General features: G+C 37.0%; 1 protein-coding gene across 1 annotated transcript; it reads left to right on the forward strand.

The window, feature by feature from the left end:
- Nucleotides 1-11: 11 nt before the first annotated feature.
- Nucleotides 12-22,354, forward strand: CCDC18 (coiled-coil domain containing 18). Its single transcript, XM_074546112.1, has 25 exons — nucleotides 12-366; nucleotides 614-761; nucleotides 938-1,088; nucleotides 1,631-1,798; nucleotides 2,693-2,802; nucleotides 3,643-3,771; nucleotides 5,324-5,420; nucleotides 6,076-6,197; nucleotides 6,763-7,072; nucleotides 7,289-7,365; nucleotides 7,475-7,635; nucleotides 8,112-8,332; nucleotides 9,099-9,209; nucleotides 9,828-9,959; nucleotides 10,666-10,800; nucleotides 11,396-11,473; nucleotides 11,904-12,020; nucleotides 13,263-13,430; nucleotides 13,883-14,025; nucleotides 14,453-14,616; nucleotides 15,382-15,595; nucleotides 16,146-16,245; nucleotides 17,273-17,389; nucleotides 17,823-17,968; nucleotides 20,787-22,354. Exons 2-24 carry the CDS (start codon nucleotides 622-624, stop codon nucleotides 17,952-17,954), a joined length of 3,297 nt encoding a protein of 1,098 aa, XP_074402213.1. The 5' UTR covers nucleotides 12-366; nucleotides 614-621; the 3' UTR covers nucleotides 17,955-17,968; nucleotides 20,787-22,354.
- The last annotated feature ends 152 nt before the right edge of the window (nucleotides 22,355-22,506 follow it).

Genomic DNA, 22,506 nt, shown 5'->3' on the forward strand with positions numbered 1-22,506 from the left:
CACCGCGGCGGCACGCGCCGCTCCCGCCCCCAGCGCGCCGGCGGCGGGGCCGCGCCTGCGCCGTGAGGGCCCCGCGGAGTTCGAGCGCGGCGGGAGCGGCGCCGGGCGCTGCTGTGGTACCGATACCGGCACCGGCCCGCTCGGAGCCCAGGGACGGCCCCCTGCGCCCCGTGCCGCGGCGCTCCCCGCCCTGGCTCTGGTGCTGCCCGCCCGCCCGGGGCCGGTTCGCTTTCACCTCTCGTTGCGCTGGTCACGGGCAGTGAGGCGAGTTTAGCGCGTTCGCGGGTGCGCCGTTCGCTTCTCGGGCTCCCCGGCAGGTGCCCCGGACTGCCGGAGCTCTGCGATGCGCTGCGTGACGGATTCCTTGTAAATAATGTACAGCAGATTTTTCCAGTTTTCATGTATGGCAAGTCGTGGGGCTTTTTGTACTTCATGAATGCATACAGAACTCCTCACAAAAAAGACAATTTGTTACTTTTATCTAGTGAACGTAGGAAGGAGGAGTGTGTGAAATGTGTACATTTGGAAATTGAGCTTATTTTTTCTCCTTTTTATTTTTGCAAGTAGTTTTCGTGCCTATTTAACAGTGTTTTAATATTAAATATTACTTTAGCCTTATGCATGTTACCAATGGAATGTAGCATGTGGACTTGCTCTAAAAGTGATGCTGATGACGACCTGCTCGCAAACGTGCAGTCATTACAGAATCAGCTGAGGAGAACTGAAAAAAACCTTCAAACTGTAGAGAAAGAGCTTTCCAGGTATGAGTGTGTCTGGGAATGAAAACCTCCTGTCTCTTGTAGCATAGCTCTGTTCTATTCTGTGTGATGGATTACTGTGATTATCTCCTTTTCTGCTTTTTGTTTGAATGGTCTTTATGAGCAACCTAATAAAGAAAAAAAGCAGTACTCACTTTTTGCTCTCCCTCCAAAACTAGTACAAGGGAATATTACAGCCACTGCTTCGATGAGGTTACAGATGTCCTTCTGCAGGACTTTGTACAGCCCAATTACGATTGTCAAGGCTTTTCCAGCTGTAAGAAGAACTCTGGGAGAACATCTCGCCAGGATTTTCAAAGAAAATGCAAGGTAAATATTTCTCTTTGTTACTCCTTTTTATTACTTTGGCTTTCTATCCTTTGCTATGTTTTGGAGCATTTTTGGCTGCTGGGCTTGGAGTAGATAGACTGTAGAATTGGGCAGTGATGTCAAATGAGCACCTTAAACATAGTATCCCTTGAGAAACTTCCCCTTGCTGTGGGGAAGTTTCTGCTCCTCCTCTCAGTGCTTGAGGCTTGTAGGAAAGATGGGGACAAAGGTTTTGGCAGGTCCTGTTGGGATAGAACAAGGACTTTCAACTGATTTAGATGAGATGTAGCAGGGGTTTTACTCATGAGGGTGGTGCAGCACAGCCACAGGACCCCATCCCAGGAGACATTCAAGGTCAGGTTGGTCAGGGCTCTGAGCAAGCTGATCTGCTTCAGGTTGTCCTTGCTCATTGCAGGGTGGTTGGAGTAAATGACCTTTAAAGTTCCCTTTCAGCTCACACTGGTTTTGATTCTATGATGTTTTTTTAGATAAGAGTGTATACATATATATATATATATAATCAAACATGTTTTTATGTCTAGTCTTACTCTGTATCCACAACTTTGGATAAAACTGTGGAAGAAAATGAACAACTTCAGGAGAAGTTCGATGCCCTTCATGAGCAAAATGCATCTTTGACTTCTCAGAATCACTACCTGAAGAACAGAGTGGAAACAATGAACTTTGAATTGATGCAGTCAAAAACAAAAGTATGTATCTTTAGTGTGCCCCAAGACACCCAGTGATCGTGATTTTTGAGTTTAGAATTCCAAGCAGAATGTGCTGGGTTTTGTCTTGGTTTAATCTGTGTAAGTTTTAATATTTAGTATATATTTAATAATCAATATTAATCTTGGACAGAATAGTTTGGAATCTATTTCTCCATGGGCAAAACAACTATATTAATTATGACTTCTATCTACTTGTGTTCCAAAGTTTAGTCTAAAGACAGTAAGCCACAGAATGAAAAACTCACTATGACAGAAAATAGTTCAGTAATGCATTTAGTATTGTACATTCATGTGTCTGAGACACTAATGGGAATAATAATGGCACAGTAGTCAATTGTCTAGGAAATTAAAATAGCTCGTCTCTCAGCTTGGATTAATATTGCTATTTTGAAAAAAGTGAAGATGAGTTAGAAAGGAGTATTGTATCTAATAAATCATTACTGATTTAGTTTACATTTGTCTGGTTTATTTTAGGACAACTATGTTGTTTTATTTGGTTTATATATAATATTAATAAAACATAGCTATGCTTAGTGGATTTTGTTTGAGAAATGTTATCTCCAAAACAGTACAAATAAATAGATAAACAAAATGTTTGACTGCCTGGCACTGAAAGAAGAAGTAGTTGGATATAAACTTGTGGGGAAAAGCAAGACACAAGATCAACTTCTAAAGAAATCATTTTGCTCAACAGAATGTCACTGGAACTGGAAAGAATGTTAAATGGGCAGAAAATTGGAGTTAAGGTGGTGTAAATGAACAAACATAGTTTACAGTAGGGTTAAGAGCACTGTCATTTAGCAAGCAGATTGTTCTTCTCTCACCTGTATATATGCAAATATTAATGAAAACCCAAATATGTTTGTGTTTCAGATTTCATATCTTGAGGGTGCTTTAGCTACACATTTAATCAGCATTCCGAAGTTGAAAGAACAGATTGTAAATTTGGAAGCAGAAATTTCAGCTCAAGATAAAATTCTGAAGTAATGTGTACTTTCAAATCAATATTTTATTGTTGTCTTCGTGCTAGTCCAGTCTCTTTTTAGGGATGACATAATTTCTGTGTGGGTCATGTAACCTGGGGTCTGAAACCTTCATTTCGGAGCCATTTCTAGGAGGAGGGATGTGGTTTAGTTTGTGCTGAATGAACTTCAAGAAACTGAGGAAAAAATAATAAAGACTGGTGAAAGAAGCCAGTTTGTAATGTGTGCTGGATAGTGGTGTGCTGGTTAGGGTGATTGTTTGCTCCATGGCCACACAGATTCTCTTGTAACAAGCATACATGTTTCTGAACATGTGCTCTTTGTAACTTGAAGGATTCTTTCTTCATGAGTACATTAATGAAGGCAAATGGCCAAATAAAACTGATGTAATTGCTGTTCAGAGGTGTCAGGAAGACATCCCTGGTTGTCAACCTGCCTTACAACCTCATGTTAAGGAATATTCAATTAATATTTCGGTAGTCTGGCTTCACAAAAAGAAGCAAAAATACTTATGTTAAATTTATATTTTAGTGTTCTTTCCCAGTCACACCTGTTGGCAGAGAAAATATGATTTCTATGATCAGAGCTCATGACACAAAGTCAGCTCTGGGTCCTTGGCAGCTGTGACACCTGGTGCCTATTGATAAGTCTTAGATACCACTCCAGGCTGCAGACATACTCCTGGGAGTTTGCAGACTGTGGGTGCTCCTGACCTAGCTTTGAGAGTTCTAGCATGTTTGTCTAGCACTTCTGGAACATTCTATGCACTAAAGAACAACAGAAATCTATTTTCTTTACAAAAAGTTCTTATTTTTTTATTATGCTTTGTTTATTTGCTAGAGATGCAGAAGATAGACTAGATCAAAATCAGAAAACAGCAATGGAAAGAGAACACATGTTGGAAAGATATCAAAAGGGCTATAAAATTCTGAAAATTGAGTTAATTGAACAAAGCAAGCAAGGAAAGAGGTAATTAACTAATTTTAATAAACGGAGCATAGAATAATAGAGCATAAGTGTTTATTTCCATTGGCAGTGGTTTGCTTTGTGGAATCAAATGACTTTTCTGTTTTAAGGATGTTATTTTTTAAAAAAGGGGAAATTCTGTGATAAGGTACTGATCACTTAAATGAGCACATTTAAAATCTTGAGATCAGCTGGTAGCTGCAGGCTGATAGCACACATTAGTGCCCAGTTTATCAGCTGGTTTTTCCTTCAGATTGGAGGTACTGCAGTGGAAAGCTTCAGTGTCCAGAATATATTTTTCCTGAATTATTTTTGTACTTGTCTTGGAAGAACCTGGAGTGCATGCTCAGCAGCTGGTGTTAAGCAGTACTCCTTGGTGTGAGAAAAATGATAAAAGAACCACTTAATCAAGAGAACATTTTTATGTTATCCTTAATCTTACCTGTCTGTGTGATACTGGTGAAAGGGTGCTGTAATTCCATCTCAGTTCCCTTTTCCCTTTCCTATTGCCTCCTTTAGCCTCGTGGCTCTGTCTCTACTGGAGGGAGTTTGGGAATTTGATCATTGCAAGTTGCTTTGAACACTCCTATCAGCTCCAAAATGTAATTTTAAAGAAGTGAGTGGAATAAATAAGAAGATCCATATCTTCCCTATTGATTTAACTGCATTACCTGGGGCAAAAAATTACCTGAATTAATAGCTTGGGAAAGCATTTCGTGAACCTTTTAAATGCAAACTGTTTGTTTGACTTGTGCCTCTGCCCATGAAATTACCTCTAACCTTCTTAAGGCAAAAAACACTGAAATACTGTGGGGCTTGCACTGCTGGTTGAAGAAATGTTTTGCTTTATGATTGCTGCTCCTTCAGAGCATGTGGGGCTGGAACTAGCTGTACTTAGTTACTAGTTGTAAATGTAAATATTTTTGTACTTCAGAAAAGCTGAGCTTCTGCCAGGTGTTAAGTACAATGTTATGGTTAGTATCAACAATAATTATGGTTTACTTTTAATCATTAATTGCAACAACTTCCTTACAGGCAACCTGAAGTGCTTTAGGCTAATGCTATTTTATTGTTCTGAAATTCTCTTATCCCCTTCTCTGGATACTTTTGCCATCTCCAGATGGGCGCTGGTCCCCAGCCTGAGAGGCCCCAGTCTAAGGGTTGGCTGTTCTCAGAGGAGGCACTGCCCCATCCCCAGCCCCTGAGTGGAAGAGAGAAATGTTTTGGAGCAGCAGGAATTGCTGTGTGCCCCTGTTGGCTGTCCTGGACAGGCTGCACACCTGAGCTGTGCTGAGCTCACTCTGCAGCTCCTTCCCTAATGAGCCATGACAGGGGAAGAGCCAGTGCTGGGGAGTGACAGAGGGGACCAGGGGGGCTCTGGGTTCTTTCTTGGAGCAGAATCTCATGTGATATCTGGGGCTTGGAAAGTTGGGAGAAGAAAGGAAGAACCTGGAGCAATTACTGCAGTAGTTGTTTTTAGTAACTGGAGAAGATAATTACATTAATGGCTGGAGGATGTGGGTTTTAAAATTGGTTTGCATCTTTTGCTTGACAGAGCACAACAGGAAAGAAATGAAGCTTTGTTGAATGTGGAGGAGCTGACAAGGGCTTTTACAAGGTATAAAGCAGAAATAACAGAAAAATTAGAAAAGGTGAGAGTTTTTTCTTCACTTGTATTTGCCGTGGTGTGAAGATGTTTCTTCCAATAGGCCAGGCAGCCAATAGCAACAGGGCCATCTGTGAGTCAATTGTTTCCACTTGTTGGTGGCAAAGCCCTAAAGAAGTGGGACAGGGTAAGCAAGTGTTTGTAGTGCTAAATTCAGCTATATAATTTTACACTGTCTTTACACAGTCTGCATCTTTGCAGTATCCCAGTAGTGCTGCTGTTTCTTATGTCTCCTGCTTGCCAGCTGGGAAGTTTATATTTTAAAAATACAAGATTCTTTAAAAGCTCTTTTTCCTCTATATGTATAAGCTGCTCAATGAGACATGTGCTGAAGAAGATCTATGATGAAAATGGAGTAATCTCCCTAAGTTAACTCTTACAGAGGTTTTTGTTTTGTTTGACTTCTTTCCTTGTGGAACAAGGCTGCCAAACACAAACATGCCCTAAAATATTAAGTTAATTTTTTTCCTAAATGACAGAAAAAGAAAATTTCTTTGCCTCTTGCCTTCTCTTCACAATAGTGAGCAATAGGATTATCTACTGACTTACTAGAAAGAGCATTATGTTATTTTTAAAATAGCCCCTTGACACGAAAGCTTGGTTTACTGCTGTACAGTAATGAAAAATAATTGCTTTTTCAGGCTAAAGCTGAAGAACTAGTCTTGGGAGAACGTTTAATTAATTGTGAAAAAGAAAGAGAGAAGTTGAATGATAAGTGTATCAGCTACAGGAGGGATCTAGACATCCTAGAAGAGCAACTAAGGTAACACAAAGGCTTTTAAAAATTCTCTGCACAGTGTTTTTACAAGAACTTGTATGTTGCAGCTGTCACTGTGAATGTTCTGCTCAATTCATACAGTTCAATACATTTCTGCTCACTTTCTGTAAGTAATTTTGAAACCCTTTAATGCCACATGCTGCCCCCATTCCCAGGAAGAAGCCCCCCAGGCCTTCTGGGGCTCTGTTGCTCACTGGCTGCTGCTGCCGTGGGTGCTCTCAGGCCTCAGTGAGGTTGTGATGCTGCTCTGGGCTGCTCTCTGTCCCAGCTCTTCAGAAGTTCTTTGGTAATTCCCTCATTGCTTTAAGGAGGGAAGACAGCCATCAGCTGATTGTCTTTAGAATTGTTAGGTTTGGACAAGCACCTGCACAGATATTTTGGGATTATTCAATTTACATGCTTTGTCCACACTCACATTCCTGTCTTAATTGTTGTTCTTTAGGCCATTTTGGCAAGAGTGGGCAGTGTAGGAACACCTTCACATTAGCTTGAGTCTCCTCAGTAAGTCTCTGCCTCTAGTCATGAAAATACCTTTTAAATGTCTTTTTAGACAATTAAAGGAAGAGAATCACAACACAAAAGAAGAAATTAAAGCTCTAGAGGCAAAGAACACTGAAATGACATCAATGCTGAGTCAGTCTGATCAGAAGATCATCAAGCTGCAGAGTGAACTTTCTGAAAAAGAAATAGTACTTAAAGAGAAAAATGCTCTAAAAAGTGCAAATGAAGAGTTGAGAGCACTTACTGCAGAGCAACAGAACCACTTGAAATTATGTCATCAAGAAATAGAGGATTCAAGGGAAGAGCTCAACATCCTGGAAACCATTATTTCTCAGTTGTCTTTAAGTACACCTGAAGAGGTAGAGTAACTGCTACAGCCTTAACAGTGTATTATGTTTTGAATCATTTTAAGGATTGAATTATCCAAACTTTTAATATCCTGGTATGTGTCTTAAAATTCATATGCCAATATAACACATGAATTAAGGATGCTGTAAAGCAATAAAAGGCTGATTTTTCATTGATCTTTGTTTTCTGTTAACTTTTATTTTAAATGGCACCATTTCAAACACCAGCTCCTGAGTTCCTCAGCCAAAGAAGCTTCCCCTGAATTTTGTGGTGAATCAAGTAAACCTCTGGTTGCAGACCTAAGGTATAACTTTCTGGTTACTGAGCTACAGCAAAATTAGGCAGATGATAAGGTGCTATGAGAATTAACATTCAGACAGAATGTTCAATATCTGTCTCCTTCTTTATAATAGCATTAAACTGGCAATGAAAGAAACAGAAGTTCAAAAGCCTGATGCAAACTTGACTATCTGTACTGGAGCTGAGCATCTTTCTAACAGTAATGAAGGACAAGGAAACAGCAGGTTATGTGACCTGGAAACAGAGCCTGTCAAATTGATCAGAAATCCAGGAGGTAAGCTTGCTGAAATAGCTGTGCAGTTCTGTCTAATGAATTCACAGAACAGAAATGTTCTGCAAGGGTTCAAGTTGTTTTACAGCATGTGTGCTTTGTTTGAACAGGGAGCATTTTGCCACCTGGGAAACTGTCAAGTTCTCCAGACACAATATATTTCTTTCTTTAGCTGCTTAAGTTACTTGTTCAGCAATAGCTGAGCTAGGAGTTGTGTTGAAATGGAACCATGTATTTTTTTCTTGAGGCAGATTGTGCTAAAATCTCTGTATTTTTGTTGACTCTTTTCTCTGTATCCTGCTGTGTTTCTCTGATTGCTCCTGTCATTACTGTTAGGACTGCTCCATGGAATTATGTCAGGGCACCTGTGTGATGCTGTCTTTATTTTGTTTGTTTTCATGAGTCTCTACATTGAGTTACATTATTGGTTTGCATGTTCTTTTATAAATTAATCTTAAATTTATTTTTTCTACTTTGAGAGAGGAGAAAATGTCATCAGTTGGAACTTATAAGTAAACAATTTGAAAAGATGAGGCAAAAATTCCAGAAAGAGATAGAAGAGCTACGCACTAAACTGATAAAAGCAGAAGATGAGAATTCTGCCTTGAGGACCAGCATGGCTCAAAGAACCAGCCAGTTTCAAACCATACAGGAAGACCTGTTGAAGAAGGCTTCAAAAACTAACAGCTTAGAGAGAGAAGTAAGTTTTAAATAGCACTGAAAAGAATATGCCCTTTTTTCTTCAGTCAGTAATTAAAGATAATTAAGACAATAGTTATGGAAAAACTGCAATTGCCATAGTAATTTTAAAATCTGATTAATTTGAGAAAAATTCAAACTAAACTTTTCAGCAAGCAGAAAGGCTTAGCAACCTTGATTTCTTAGTTGTCAGAAATACTGTTTTGAAGTTAATAGGCTTTTCTGCTCCTACTTTGATTTGCTATGTGGAAAATATGCAGAGTCTTGTTGCTTTGGTGTGGCTGAATTAATGGGTAATCCTAGGAAACAGCTTGAAGGAACAGTTGTATTTTTCCTCATTAAATGTTGCTGTAGTTGCCAGAGATGAGCATCATTACCAGGGAGTCACAAAAGAAAAAATTTAAGCTTCACCTTTTCTCAGGGTGAATAAATTAAATTGCTAATGTTTCCATTCTGGTGCTGATGTGTTTACAAAGTTCAGCATAATGGGTTTGCAGTTATTTCCTAATAACGAATGCAAATGTTATGAATATGTAAAGCTATTTCACTGATAATTAATTGGATAAATTGTAGGTAAATTGTCCTGAATATTTCTCTGTAAGTAATTAAGTAATAAAATATAATAGTTCAACAAAACCAACAAAACAATTTATTAAAAATACTATAGTAGTAGCTAAAATGGAATTGGTGATAAGAAAGTGCATACAAATATTTGAATAAAACTGCAACAGTTGTCTACATGCTGTTTTGTGCATATTTAATTTCAGATAAGAAAGAAATCTTCTCAGCTTTCTGCACTTGAGAAACAGTTGGAAGAAAAGACTATTGCTTATTCCACTGCTGCAGAAAGAAATGTTGAGTTGGAACTGGAACTCATGGTAAAATGTTCTCAGTGAGAAACCACATTTATTTAAAAATACATAAAAGTTTAACTTGATATAGTAGTATTCCCTGTATTCAAAATGTGGGGACTTTCAGATCTGCTAAATAATCTGTGCAGATTTTAGGAACACAGGTTTTAACAACAGAATCTTGTTTGAAATAAAGCATCCTTTTTTTCCCTGCCCTTGAATGTGGTAAGTTATTAATGAACATGTTATGTTTTCCTTGTGGTCACTCATGCAATGAAGATCTGGCCCTGTTGAATTGCCATTTGTTTCAGTGACATACATGTAGATTTGTAAATTAGAAAGTCTTCAAAAGGGTATTTTAAAGATTCCATCTATCCATATGAATATAGAATTTCTTTTTGTCTTTGTCAGGAGTTCCCTGTGCCATAATCCATCTTGGCAGACACCTTGTGTCTGTATTGGCTGCATTTACTGATATTCTGTCCTATGGTATAAGTCTGACATCCTTTGAGGTGACTCATGCTCTATGTAACTTCAGAATTTTGTTTGTTGTTCCTTTATGAAATCTAGAAACCAGATGATCAAATAACTTAATATCACAGCTAAATGTTTTTATTCAGTCCTTTTATTGTTGCCACTTCCCAGGGAAAAAACAGATGCATTCATGAGCTGGAAACAACTATCAGTGAAGAACATGAGAAAATAACTTCTGCTTTTGAAGATGAAAAGTTGTTTCACCTCAAGCAGCACAAAGAAATGGAGAAACAGATTTCTCTAGTAAGACCTTTATGGTGGGGTGTTATGTATGAGTGTTATACTTGGTGATTTTTTCCTGTACTGATTTGTCTGGTAATTTCGAGACACATCCATTAACATGTTATGTTAAAAACCTCTTCCTTCTCCCTACATTCCCTGGTTTTAGTACATCTCTAGCTAGCTAGCTATGCAGCTTTCCCACTGAAATATTCATATCCTGCTCAACTGAAGAGAAATAAGGACTCTGGAAGAGTACTGTTGTTTTTTGCTCCAAACACACAGAAAAAAAAGTATAGCTTCAGTGCCTACTGGATTTAAAGCATGACAGCTTCTAAAAGTGTTCTTGTTGCCTGAACCTCTGCCAGACTGAGCCTTAGGAGCATCTGCATTCAGGGGTTTTTCAGTCTCTAGAGAAGAAATGTTTCTCCATGTGATTAGAAATATAACTGTGACTATTTCTAGCTGTTTAAGAAGCTTCTCATCTTTTAGTAAAGAATGGATGTATGTCTTACTGTGCTGGCTGGTGACAATTGCACTCTGTCTGCTCTCATTCTCCTCTGGAATTAAGATATTAAGTGCTTGAGATTTCTGGATAATATGGAATGCTGCTGATGGCAGTAACATATTTAATTTTCATTATAAAAATGATGGGTGAATAAATATGAATCACATATTTAGATGAATACGTTTTTATTAAAAAAATAAATTACTGTTTACTTATGGACAGCTTCGAACACAGCTGGAGAAGAAACATCAACAAGTCATTGAAAAAGAGAAAATAATATCCATTTTACAGCAAGAGGTTGTACATAAACAGCATCACATTGAATCATTGGATGGGCTGCTGATAGGAAACAGAGAGGTAAGGCTGGCTCTTCACTTCCTTAACATGCAAATCAAGCAAGTGACCAAAAATAATGGAAAGCATATCCAGAAATACATGGAAAAATTGGGGAAAATGAAAGATGTTTATGTTTATGCTTCTTAATTCTTGTTTGAGTAATTGACTGAATCTAGTGTAGTCACCAATTACTACTATTACTATATATTGGTCAAATTTTAATGACCTTTCAGTATTTTCTGTCTTTGCATTCTCTTTATGCCTCTGGATTGACCCTTGGGCTTCTCTCTCATATGAAAGAGATCTGGAAAAAGAATGTTTGCATCAATCCTGCACTAGGTGGAAAACCAATAATGTTCTACTATGATAATATTTTATTCCTTTTAATAATGCCTGCTACTGCAGAATATGAAGAGACATCTCTCAGCAACCAAATTCACTTCAGGGTATCATGCACACAAATACATGATACAAGCAATTGTGTTTTAGGTACACTGATCTGTGTTTTTTCCTGATTATGAGTTTTTATTAAATTATTTATAACTTTATAGCATTAGATAAATGTTATGTAATATCTATAGATGGTTCTCTTGAATAAAAATGTCTGTAAAAACAGGAAATGGAAAAGCAAAATGTCAAGAAAGATCAAGGATTGAAGATGCTGGAAAGTCAGTTAAGAGAAGAAAAAATCAAAGTTAGTAAACTTTCTGTACTGTTCAAATAATAGTTTTAAAGTTTGCAGTAACAGTGTGTTTCCTTTTATCTTTTATAGAAAAACTGTTTTATATAAATTTCTCTAAAGTAAATATTCCAGAAGTTATTTGTCTGAAGTATTTTTTTGGTCTGTTGTTTCATTTTTTTGGTCTTCTTTTTTTAATTAAAAGTATGATGAAACCTACAGTAAGAGATTATGCAATGCATAATTGCTTAATGCAATTACTGTAGTTACAAAGACTATTCCAGTTTTAAAGTTTACTATAATCTTCCATGACTGTTTTAATGCTCATATGATAAAAATGTAACTTTTCTGATGTTTTACACAAAGCTGTCTTTTAATACAATTTTTAGACCAGTTAATATAAACCATGCCATGCAATTTTAAATAATCTATTGCATTCACCTAGGTACAACAACTTGAGTCAGCTGTAAATGTATGTAAGGAAGAAGTTGCACTGTATTTGAGTCAGTCACAAGAAAATAAGGAGATGTTTGAAAATCAGCTGAAAGAAAGGTCTGAAGAGGTAACAGTTTGTTTAAAAACTCTTCTGTATTGCAGAGAACTCTTGTTATGATTGATTTAATCTAAAAGTTTGTGAAATGACAGCCAAAATTTGCAACAGGACCTGTGGATGGGAAGTAAGCTGGGAAAAAATGATACATTTTGGGAGGGTAAAGGGGAAAATCAAATCATGACTCAAAACCATGGGGTAATTTAAGGGAAAAGAAGCACTAAAATAAAATGAATTGTTGAAAGAGATGACAAAATCAGAATAATGTGAAACAAAACATTACCATGGAAAAAATGGAGAGAGCACTCTTGTAATATAAATTTAAGAGCACAAAATGGATCTGTTTTTCAACTGTCATAATGGGGAAGAAGTCCTGGGCGTAAAAAAATGTTTACTTCTAGAACCCTGAGTTTTATCACACTTTCCACTACTGCTTGAAAGCAAGAGTTAACCTTAAATATTAGAAGGAATTTTTATTAGTGGGTGAAGTAATTATACATCAGGCTGATCATGTCAGTGCTGGCCTCCCTGCTGAGAGAGGCTTCAGTCACGTGGAGGCTGCAGGACCCTGGACAGGATTAGCTTGGTGGAAGCTGGGGGGTCTGGCACACACAAACCTGGGATATTTACTGCTGCTTCCTGAGCCCCAAACCCTGCTCTGCTCTACTGCATGTGAGGGGGCTGGATCCTGTGTGAAACATCAAGTGTGGCAAGTGAGGCTTTATTTTTTTTTCCCAAGAACACTCCCTTTTTTTTTTCCTCCAGAAGAGTTCCCTCTGGCATTCACCACTGAGAAACCAGATTAGACAATATAAAATAAGTTAGGCACTCAAATTTTTTTTTTTATTGGAATGACTATTGTCATGCAGGCAAAAAGAAATAAGGGGGAGGACTGAGAACAAAATCTCAAGGGGAAAACAAGGACTTTCTGAGAAATAAAGAAGACTGGCAGAAAGAAAAGTAGTTCTAACTGAAAATCTGCTGTGTATGTTTTTAAAATATTGACAAGTTATATCTAGAAAGCAAGAATCAAAACCTGGGACTGACTGAGAAGTTGCTACTTTCCTCAGTGTTTAAAACAATACAATGATGAATTATGAGGTCTGTTATGTACTGTTGAAACTAATGCAACTAAATTCAGACACAAAAGTTTTGTTGCATCACAAGTGCGATTCTGTGTTCATTAAGTGAGAATAGCCGAAGCAATTGCAAATAAAAATGGTTTATTGTAAGGGAAAATAAATGTCTTTTCAGCTTCATTATTTGCAGAAAGAAATAAAAATTAAAGGTCAGACTATTCAGGACATGAGTGAACAAAATATTCTCCTGCAACAAACTTTGCATCATCAGCAGCAAATGTTACAGCAAGAAACTATTAGAAATGGGGAGTTGGAAGATAATCAAATTAAACTTGAAAAACAGGTACAGTATGGTGAGAATTGTATACATATATGGAGAAAATTAATTGCCTTGTATATGTTTTCATAATACCTATAAAATCTGAATATTTCTTTGAAAACTGAGTTGATAATTATTATTTGATATATGTAAAATAAAGAGATTAGTGGCTTGTTTTATCTTAATCCAGGTTCTGAGCTATCAAACATTCTAGTTAGCATTAGAGTGGTAGGTACTTGGAAAATCGAGCCCTAAACTGCAGTTAAGTAGAAGTGCATATAAATTCAGAAAGTTGCATCTTATTACGTTTACTAGAAATTATTTTTCTTTCAAATGGCCGAGTTTTAGTTTTAAATTACATACAGACTATAAAGAAATCTGTTGTGTAAAAACTCTCCCTATGTGAGTTGAAGACAAGAATGTGTATTTCTTTGGTATTCAGTTTGAAACTACTCTTTAAATGCCATTTCCAATAGGTATCCACTTTGGAAAAAGAGCTCCAGAAGCAGAAAGCATGTGCAGAAGATGAGCTGAGGAAGGTGGAGGAGAAACTGCACCTGGCTGCTCAGGAAGGAGATTTAAACAGGCAGAAGGTGGCTGAACTGAATTGTACAATCAGGTAGGTTTAGGATAAATGAGAGGAGTATTCTGCACGTGGGCACGTGGATGAGAACCCTTGCTGTGTGAAATGCTCTTCAGCTCTGGGCTTACCCTTCAGTCTCTGGCAGCACAGACTGGAAATCAGAAGGGAAACTTCTGACTGGCAGAGGCATGACTTTCTGGAACAGTTTTCCAATGGAATTAATGCATGTCCTGGCAACCTACTTAGCCTTAAGATAGCAGTTCAAATCATAACCATATCAGCTTGCTTGTAACTGTAGAGAGTACATTCTGCAGGAGCTTGCTAGTCTTAAAGAATATAGCTTTGTTTACAAGAAAAGCCTACTTAACATGACTTGTATTTCCATTTTATTCACAAACACTTGCCTTAGATCATGTAGCTCTTGTTATTCCTTGGTTCATTTTGTTCTGGTTGCTTCTCTTAGACAGATGAAATTGGAGATGGATCAGTGCAAGAATGAACTCACTGGCATGGAAAAAGAAGTAGTGCAATTAAAACGAGATGGTGCAAACAAAGCGCTGCAGATAAATCAGCTGGAAATCACTCTGGAAGAAGCAAGATCAGAGCTCAACAGAAAGGCAAATGAGGGTAATTTGGCTATTTTGTTTCTCAGGGTTCCTTTTGTTAAACTGTCCCTCTCTATGTATTGGACATTTTTCCTCCCCCCCCTTTCATAATCAAGTACATGAGGGTCAAAAAATTATTATCTTTTTAAACCCAAACAAAACCAAACCCAAATGAACAACACCCCCACAATCCAAAAATATCACAAACATTTTTCACATACTTTTGCAAATTCTCATTTTTGTGGTATATACCTTCACCCCAGGTGAAATACTAAGTGGTTTCCCTGTAAATTGGTAATGCAGATTCTTAATGTAATAGCTTTAATAAAAAAGGCATTTGCTGTTCAAAAAATGCAGCTCTTTGAAACAAACACAAAACCCCACAAGTCTATGGAAATGACAAACATTCCAAACCATCATCTTCCATTTAGTTTAATTGGACCATTGTTTTAAGCCAGAGAAACAGCAGCAATTCTGCTTGCACTATTCCTGGCACTGCATGGTCAGTTACTGTACTGTGTCTGTACTGCCTTCTTGGCCACATGTTTTTACATACATCCTTATGTTTCAGGTCAATTGTTGATTATAAACTGAATAAAGCTAGCAAATACTTAGGTACCATAAACATCTTTTTGTATAAGTAGTCACTGTTTTTCTAGGTTGTCCTAAAAATTAGTGATACTGGAAATTTATTATGACCACAAGTGCTCCTAGGTAGTGATGTTGCATGAAGACTCTGATGTACTGATGATTAAACATTCTCTTTTGTGGTGTGTGTGTAAAATAGTGAATGATTTTGAAGATAAGCTGCTTCAAAGTGAGACTTGCCACAGGACAGCCTTACAGAAAATAGCAGAACTGGAGTCTTCATTACAGAATGCCTGTGGAGAATTAAAGATCACTTTGACACAGCTCCAGGAGGTGCAGAATGCATTGCAGAATGCACAGTCCTCTCTGGAGGAGAAGAACATTGCTATCATGGATCTAACAACCGAGCTCAGGTGAGCTGCTATCTTTTCTATCATGAAAACTTAGTTATGTTGATCATTCCTTAAGAATAGCAAGTAGTTTGGATGGGATTTTTAATGTTTTTAGCAGCTCTCTATAATTTTTAGGTGGTTTGGGGCTATCAGATAGCTTGATACTTGAGATCCTTGGCTCATTTTTAATTTCTAAAAGTGGTGCTGAATTATTTTTAGGGAATTCTGTTTTAAAATCTGATGAAATTATTTTAGTAATCTTAAAGCTGTGAATTAATCATAAGAATAGTCTAATTGTCCAGTCTGCTTTCTGACCACAAATTAATGACACTTTATTTTTTAAAGAATCCTGATTTGGTCAATTAAATAAATTGAATAATGAAGTTACTTAGAATTCCCCACCTGGAATATAATTAACAGAATGATTCTATTTGGGTTTGTTTCCTTGCAATCAATTCACCTTTAGGGTAATATGCTGTAAGTAAGTAATAGATCTCATGATTTTCAAGCTGGATATTTGAAGCTAAGCAACTGAATGTGCATTAAGCAGTTAAATGTATGAGAATTTCAGGTATTGCAAGGATGAAATTGAAGACAAAAAGCAGGAACTCCTTGACATGGACCAAGCACTGAAAGAAAGGAATTGGGAGCTGAAACAAAGAGTAGCTCAGGTGAGATAATTTTTAAGCATGTTACTGACAATTATTCCTGTTATATAGCAGATAACTCATGAAAAGTTAGGTTAGGCCTGCTAGGTTTGGTTGCTTTGATGTATTTTCTCAAACTCTGCTGGTTCCTACAGGCACAGTGCCAACCTCAAACCAGCTGTATGTTGTTGAAGGCTTATGTACCAGGAAAATCAGAAACCTTATGCCATATCCTGTCCCACGACTCTTCATTAGCGATAAAGTCATGGGGCAGCTGTTCTCATCTTGGTCATTGCTAGGGGGAAGGAGAGGTCTGTGCTCAAGGGTGCTTGGAGATGATCGATTCCTTTCCTTGTTTGCACTGCAGCTTCTCTGATCCACATTAAAGCAGCCACTAAATATGAAATGGTGTCTTTGTTGTGAATAAATTTCTGTAGCTCACTTGAAATATTTTCAGACTTTTGGTCTGGCTTCAGGATTTGATGCCCATCATGGGAAAATTCTGCTTCTGTCACTTTATAATAAACCTCTTCCTGAAGGAGTTACCAGCCTTTGTTTTCAGGAATGTTTGAGGTTCAGAGAGAAGGAGTGGGACTTGAATAAGTCTGCTCAAAGAACTGACACTGTCAGGAGGACAGATCTTGCCTTGTATTTTTGCCACAGTGCCCTGTGAACTGCCCCAGGAAGTCATCAAAGCATTTGATGAACTGAATTCTTTTGGTTTGGCAAAATTTGGCACTTCCTAACAAGGTGGATTAGTATAATAAATTACACATATTTCATTGAAAAGGATAACTTGCATTATGTGTATGTGAGGATCTGACATATTCAGTTATGGCCTTTTTCCCAATTTTCCCTTTCTTTTTGTTTAGCCACTATGTAAATGATATAGCTATGGTGTAGCTTTATATTGGCTACTCAAGAGAATACTCTTGAGGCTACAAAGGATTAATTTCATTCACTTTGCTCTCATAGTTTGTAATATGGCTTCTTAAAATCTGCATATTAGTTCAAAATAAAATATTTCCCTTTCTTCCTTTTTTACCTCTAGATTGCACAATTGGATATGACAGTTCGTGAGCATAAGGGAGAAATGGAGCAACAAATAATTCAATTACAGTGTAATTTAGAGAAATCTGAGTTGGAAATTAAGGAATGCAATAAACAGGTAATGCTTCTTAATCAAAAACACAGTTTCCCTAACAAAGGGCAGCTAATTCTATGAGAGAGTCTGGTCCTGGGGCACAATAGCTGGCCAGATTTAATCTAGAAGATAAAACCTCTTTTTTATTGTAGGGAGAGGGAAGGAATGTACCAGTAAAAATACATATTTGTCAATTAAAACTATAAATTTTGTCAGGCTATAACAGTGCAAAAATGGAAAATGATTTTTCACTTGCTATGATACAGCTCCCAAACTGCTCTTTTAGTAAAGGAAGATGTAGACAAAATAAAAAAATTGACAGAGGAATCCAAAGTCAGGATCAATACTGACAATATTTGGGAGTTTTGTTTGTTTTGTGGGTTTGGTTTTTTCTTAAATACAATTGTTCTGACTTTGTTAAAATATTGGTTCTGATTTAATTGCATTTTCTGTTCAGATTGAGAGCTTAGAGAAAAAACTCCAGCATTCCAAAGATGAGCTTCGTGAAAAAGAGTTTGAATTGCTCCAGAGAGATCAGGAAATAAATCAGCTGAAGAAAAAAAGAATGAAAGAAAACAACATAGCCTAGAAGCTCTTGGAAAGGTAAAACATACCTTGGATAGACAACAAATTATCAATTTTTAATGCCATTACTGTAGTGCCTGGAAGAAATGATATGGTGTCTCTTTAATGTGTTATTACTTCTGCCAGAATCATTGTATTCTTATCCCCTAAGTTTAATTATTTTAAAATTACAGATTTTATGGCAAACTCTTAATTGTCTGCTTTCTGTGGAGAAATTTGGTTCCTGATTGTCTTTAGGCACCTGATTTTCTGGCTATGGATGATATGGTCTTCCTTGAAATGAAACAAAGCAATATGCTGTGTGATGAGAGCTTCTTATGACTTAGGTACCTATCTTGTGGAAATGATTGCATCAAAGGCCCCTGAGCTGCAGCATGCTGTAGGAAGGAGAGTGAGAATGTTTTGGCCTAGGGAATGGGAGTGTGTGGAGGGACTTGAGAAGACAGCTGACTTTGTGAATTACACAAATCTGGGCTTTGGTGCATGAATCAGTCTTTACAAGCACAAATGGGACCTGAGATAAACAGGCTTTTGCAGAAGTAAGTTCAGTCAAGGATGATTCCAGGCTAGAGCTGAACACCAAAGCCAGGACGGCCCCTGTTACTCTGGCTATGCTGCATTTATGTGTTTGTTTTCCCCAGGGTGAGGGATCAGAGAGGCCTCATTTCTGTGTGAACACCAAAGGCCTTTGGTGTTCCAGATCATGAGGGCTTGGCTGTGTCCCAGCTGAATATGAAGTTTATATATTGGTTTCACTGCAAATTAAAGCAGTGTCAGCTCTTCCATCTTGAATTCTGTTAGGCTATTGATGATGCCCAAGAACAGGACAGTGACTGCTGCTGCCTTTCACACGTACCATTAACAATTTCTAACTTTTCCTAAAGGATGATTCTGAAAGAAAGAATTTCCTAGCTAGCCCCTGTACAATTGCTGACTAGACTCTTTCATTCCAGACAAATTGTCTTGTTTTTGCTAAGGAATACCAGGTAGGAAGAGGCCTAAGAATGATATAAGACAGGCTTTGAAAATAGACCTGGTCGTGTTCCAACACTTGGGACAAGAAAATGAAATTTTATTTTCATTGTAGTGAAGTAGATAAAAAACCACTGGATTTTGGAAGCATTCTGTGTAAACATGAAATATGTTGCAGAGGGCTTCTGGCTTCATTTACAATATTATATGGTTCCTTCTTTGTTTAAAAATTAAGTATATTAACATAATGTAAGAAAACACTTTCTCCATTAGTAGCACATTGCACACTGATTGACCAGACTTGCACAGAAATTTTCTGTCCTAGTTCTAAAAAATAAATTGCCTAATCTATTTAGGGAAAAGGGGTGGAGAGGCAGTGTGTATGTCTTGCCCAGGGGTACAGTCTGTCTCATTCTTTTTCTTCTTAATACATTGCCTTCCTTGCTTATTACAGAAAATATATTAGTTCAGGGAAGGAATTGCTGGGAGGGTTGATTTGTGTTCTGGTCCACTCTGTCCCTTTGGGACTCATAAAATAACCAGGTCACAGAGTTTTCGATTGAATTATTCTTTGTTCTTACTGTGCTTCAATCTGCAGTGAAAATTTTGTAACAATACAGCACTTGGCTACCCTTAGAAGCTGTAAATATTCCAAATAAAGGAACCAAAAATATCTTGCTGAACACTAAGAATGGCTTTTTTCATTTTTTCTGGGAAATTGAAGTAATTTTCTTTATTAAAAAAAAGGCAGATTGGATTTACAGCAAGCTAATTTTTGTGACCATAGTTCCTTCTGAAATGAGAAGTAAAATTGTATTAAAATGATATAAGAAAAACTCAGTGCTTACAATGATTGACTTTTCTAAAAAATTATTTTTACAACATTTTTGAAAAACTGCATAGCATTAAAAAATTAAGAATTACTGTAATCTTTCATTTGTTAGCTGTAAGCTGCTTATATGCTGCTTACAAGTGTTTCTGTACAGTATTGTAGCATTCCTCATGAAGAATAAATGCCTGGCTAAACATAGATAGATAAGCAGAGGACCAACATAACCTCTTTTAAAATTTATAATTAACAAGAACCTTGGTATAATATGATGTGAAATAGTAGTGGCTGATAGTCTCTTTTTATGCTCCAGCACTAACTAATGTAAACATGGCTGCTGTGTATATATCCCAAAGACACCTCAAACTCTATTTTTTTCTATAAATGAATAATTAGTTCCAGCATATTCACTTGTTTTTAAAAGGAGGGGTAGGGGTGGTGAAGCTCTAGAAACTAACAAAAACCCCCTAACCTCAAACATGCTGTGTTTGGCTGCATTTACTTCTGTACACAGCTTACATTTGTTTTGCTGTTTTTCTTGCTCAGTGTTAGTGGACATCATAGGGTTTTTCCCTCTTAATACCTTGATGCTGTTGATGGGCTTTCTGCAGACACTTCCTGAACTCTTAGCAGCTTAAGAACAACATTGCAATCCAACATGAAACCTTAAGCCCCATGCAGAGGAGTTATTTCAAAAGACAATGTTCATTAAAACTGTACAAAATTCTTACAGGGATTTGCATAGGAAGATTTCTTATCAAAAATATTCTACATAGCATTTTTCTTCTTATCTGCTGGAACTTAATATGGTATTGGAAAATTTGTAAGTTGTGCTCTTGGAGAAAGCAAATGCACTTCAGTTACAAGAACAGTGAACAAAAATGCATCAATAACATAAATCAGAATTTGAGATGGCAGCCATGGACTTGAGACCTGCTCTTAGTTTTCTTTAATTTGTAAGCTAAAGTTTAATAATGAAAAGTAACATGTTGGTACAAATGGATTTAGCTATGGTAATCACATATTTTGTTTCAGGTGCAAGAGCTGTGAAGGAATGAGCGCGGCTGCCCAGGGGACGAGCAGCAGCCCAGGGATGCTGTTGCTGGCATTGTCACTGTGCATTCCAAGAGGACATTTTAAAGTTGTATTTCTAAATAAGGCATATAATTATTTGTACTGAAGCAGATGACAACCTTTTTATTTTTCCAGCTGTTATTGAGATTATTGCCTTAATTGAATATAATATTAATTTATCTTTTATACTTCAGAATAAAATTTATTTTTTTAAGTTGTAGGGATTAATTTCAGCTGTCATATTTTTCCAAGGTTTTTAGATTATATGTTTGTTTAATATCTCACTTCTAACTAAAAGCACAATGGTACTATCTTATTAGCAATTTTTGTGTGGGACTATTTTATCTTTTTTTGTACCAATGCAGCGATGCAGACACAACATATTATTAAAATTTACCTGTTTGTAAAATGTTTTGGGACACTGATTTGATCATAGACACTGACAAAACCTGCTTGCTTTACTCCAAGCAGTATCTTTAAGATGCACAGTGTTGTGGGACAGGGCCATAAAGCTTGAGGTTGTTTCTTTTGATATTTTTAATCAAACAAAAATCCATACAAAAATTCCCATTGATTAAATTCACATTATAACTATGCATTCTAAAACATATTTATTTCCAGGTTTCTAAAAGTATTACACAATTAAGCTTGTATGAATGGCTAGTGGCCCCACTTTTATGTTTACATAAGCATCAGAAACTGCAAATATGCTTTTGAGGCATCAGTCTAAGTCTGATTAATGCACACAGGATTTATGTGCATTAAGACATGTGATTCATACTTCAGAAATCAAGCTACTAAAGTTATTTAATGTAAAGAAGAGGAAAAGAACTGAATGTATTTCAGTTTGAATACCAGGCCTCAGTTAAGTGTTTTGTATATTGAAAGTGTGTCTTAGCCAACAAACCTATCTGAGGCATCCAGACATTCTGCGAGTGGCAGTTTGCTGAACTCCTTGGGCAGTTCTGGCTCTTTCCCTTCATGTAAACACGTTCCACAAATGCCACATGTTCCACATTAAGTGGTTCTACAAAACCAGCCACACATTCTGCTACCACTGACAAGCCACGATACACTCATCCAAAGTATTGCTGCAGTTTCAGATTATTTATTCTGCTATTGTGAAAATCATGATGTGATAAAAACCACTGTTGCTTACAGAAATAAATATACTGTGTGTTTTAAGTAGAGCTATTTCTTTCTCTACCTAACTGTAAAGGGAAGATCTTAGAATTTGGTTGACTGGTGCAATAATTACAAATTAAACTACCTTTATTTTTAACTCTCTTTATGCACATCACTTTGCCTTCAGCCTAGAAGGGTATGCATCACATTTCAGACCAATTTTTTTCAAGCAGTGGAATACATAAGCCCTTCAAACCAGGAATTCAAGTGGAAAATATAACCAATCCTTAATTGCAGCTGCATCACAACACTAATGGAATTCCACTAACTAGCATTGTATAAAGCCTCATTAGCTCCTCCTACATGCACTAAATATAAATGTGCATGAACAGCAAAAGCAATTTGCCTAATCTCTGAATCAGCTAAATAGCATTTGCACTGAAATTTTGTCTGTATACTAACTTATCTGGTTAAACTCTGGGTCAAACCTGATAAATAAGGAAAATCATAATTATGTTTTATCTTTAGATATTTTGCTATTTTGTTGCTTGCCTGA

This window comes from Zonotrichia albicollis, chromosome 8 (assembly GCF_047830755.1).
Source record: "Zonotrichia albicollis isolate bZonAlb1 chromosome 8, bZonAlb1.hap1, whole genome shotgun sequence".
NCBI classification, from domain to species: Eukaryota; Metazoa; Chordata; class Aves; order Passeriformes; family Passerellidae; genus Zonotrichia; species Zonotrichia albicollis.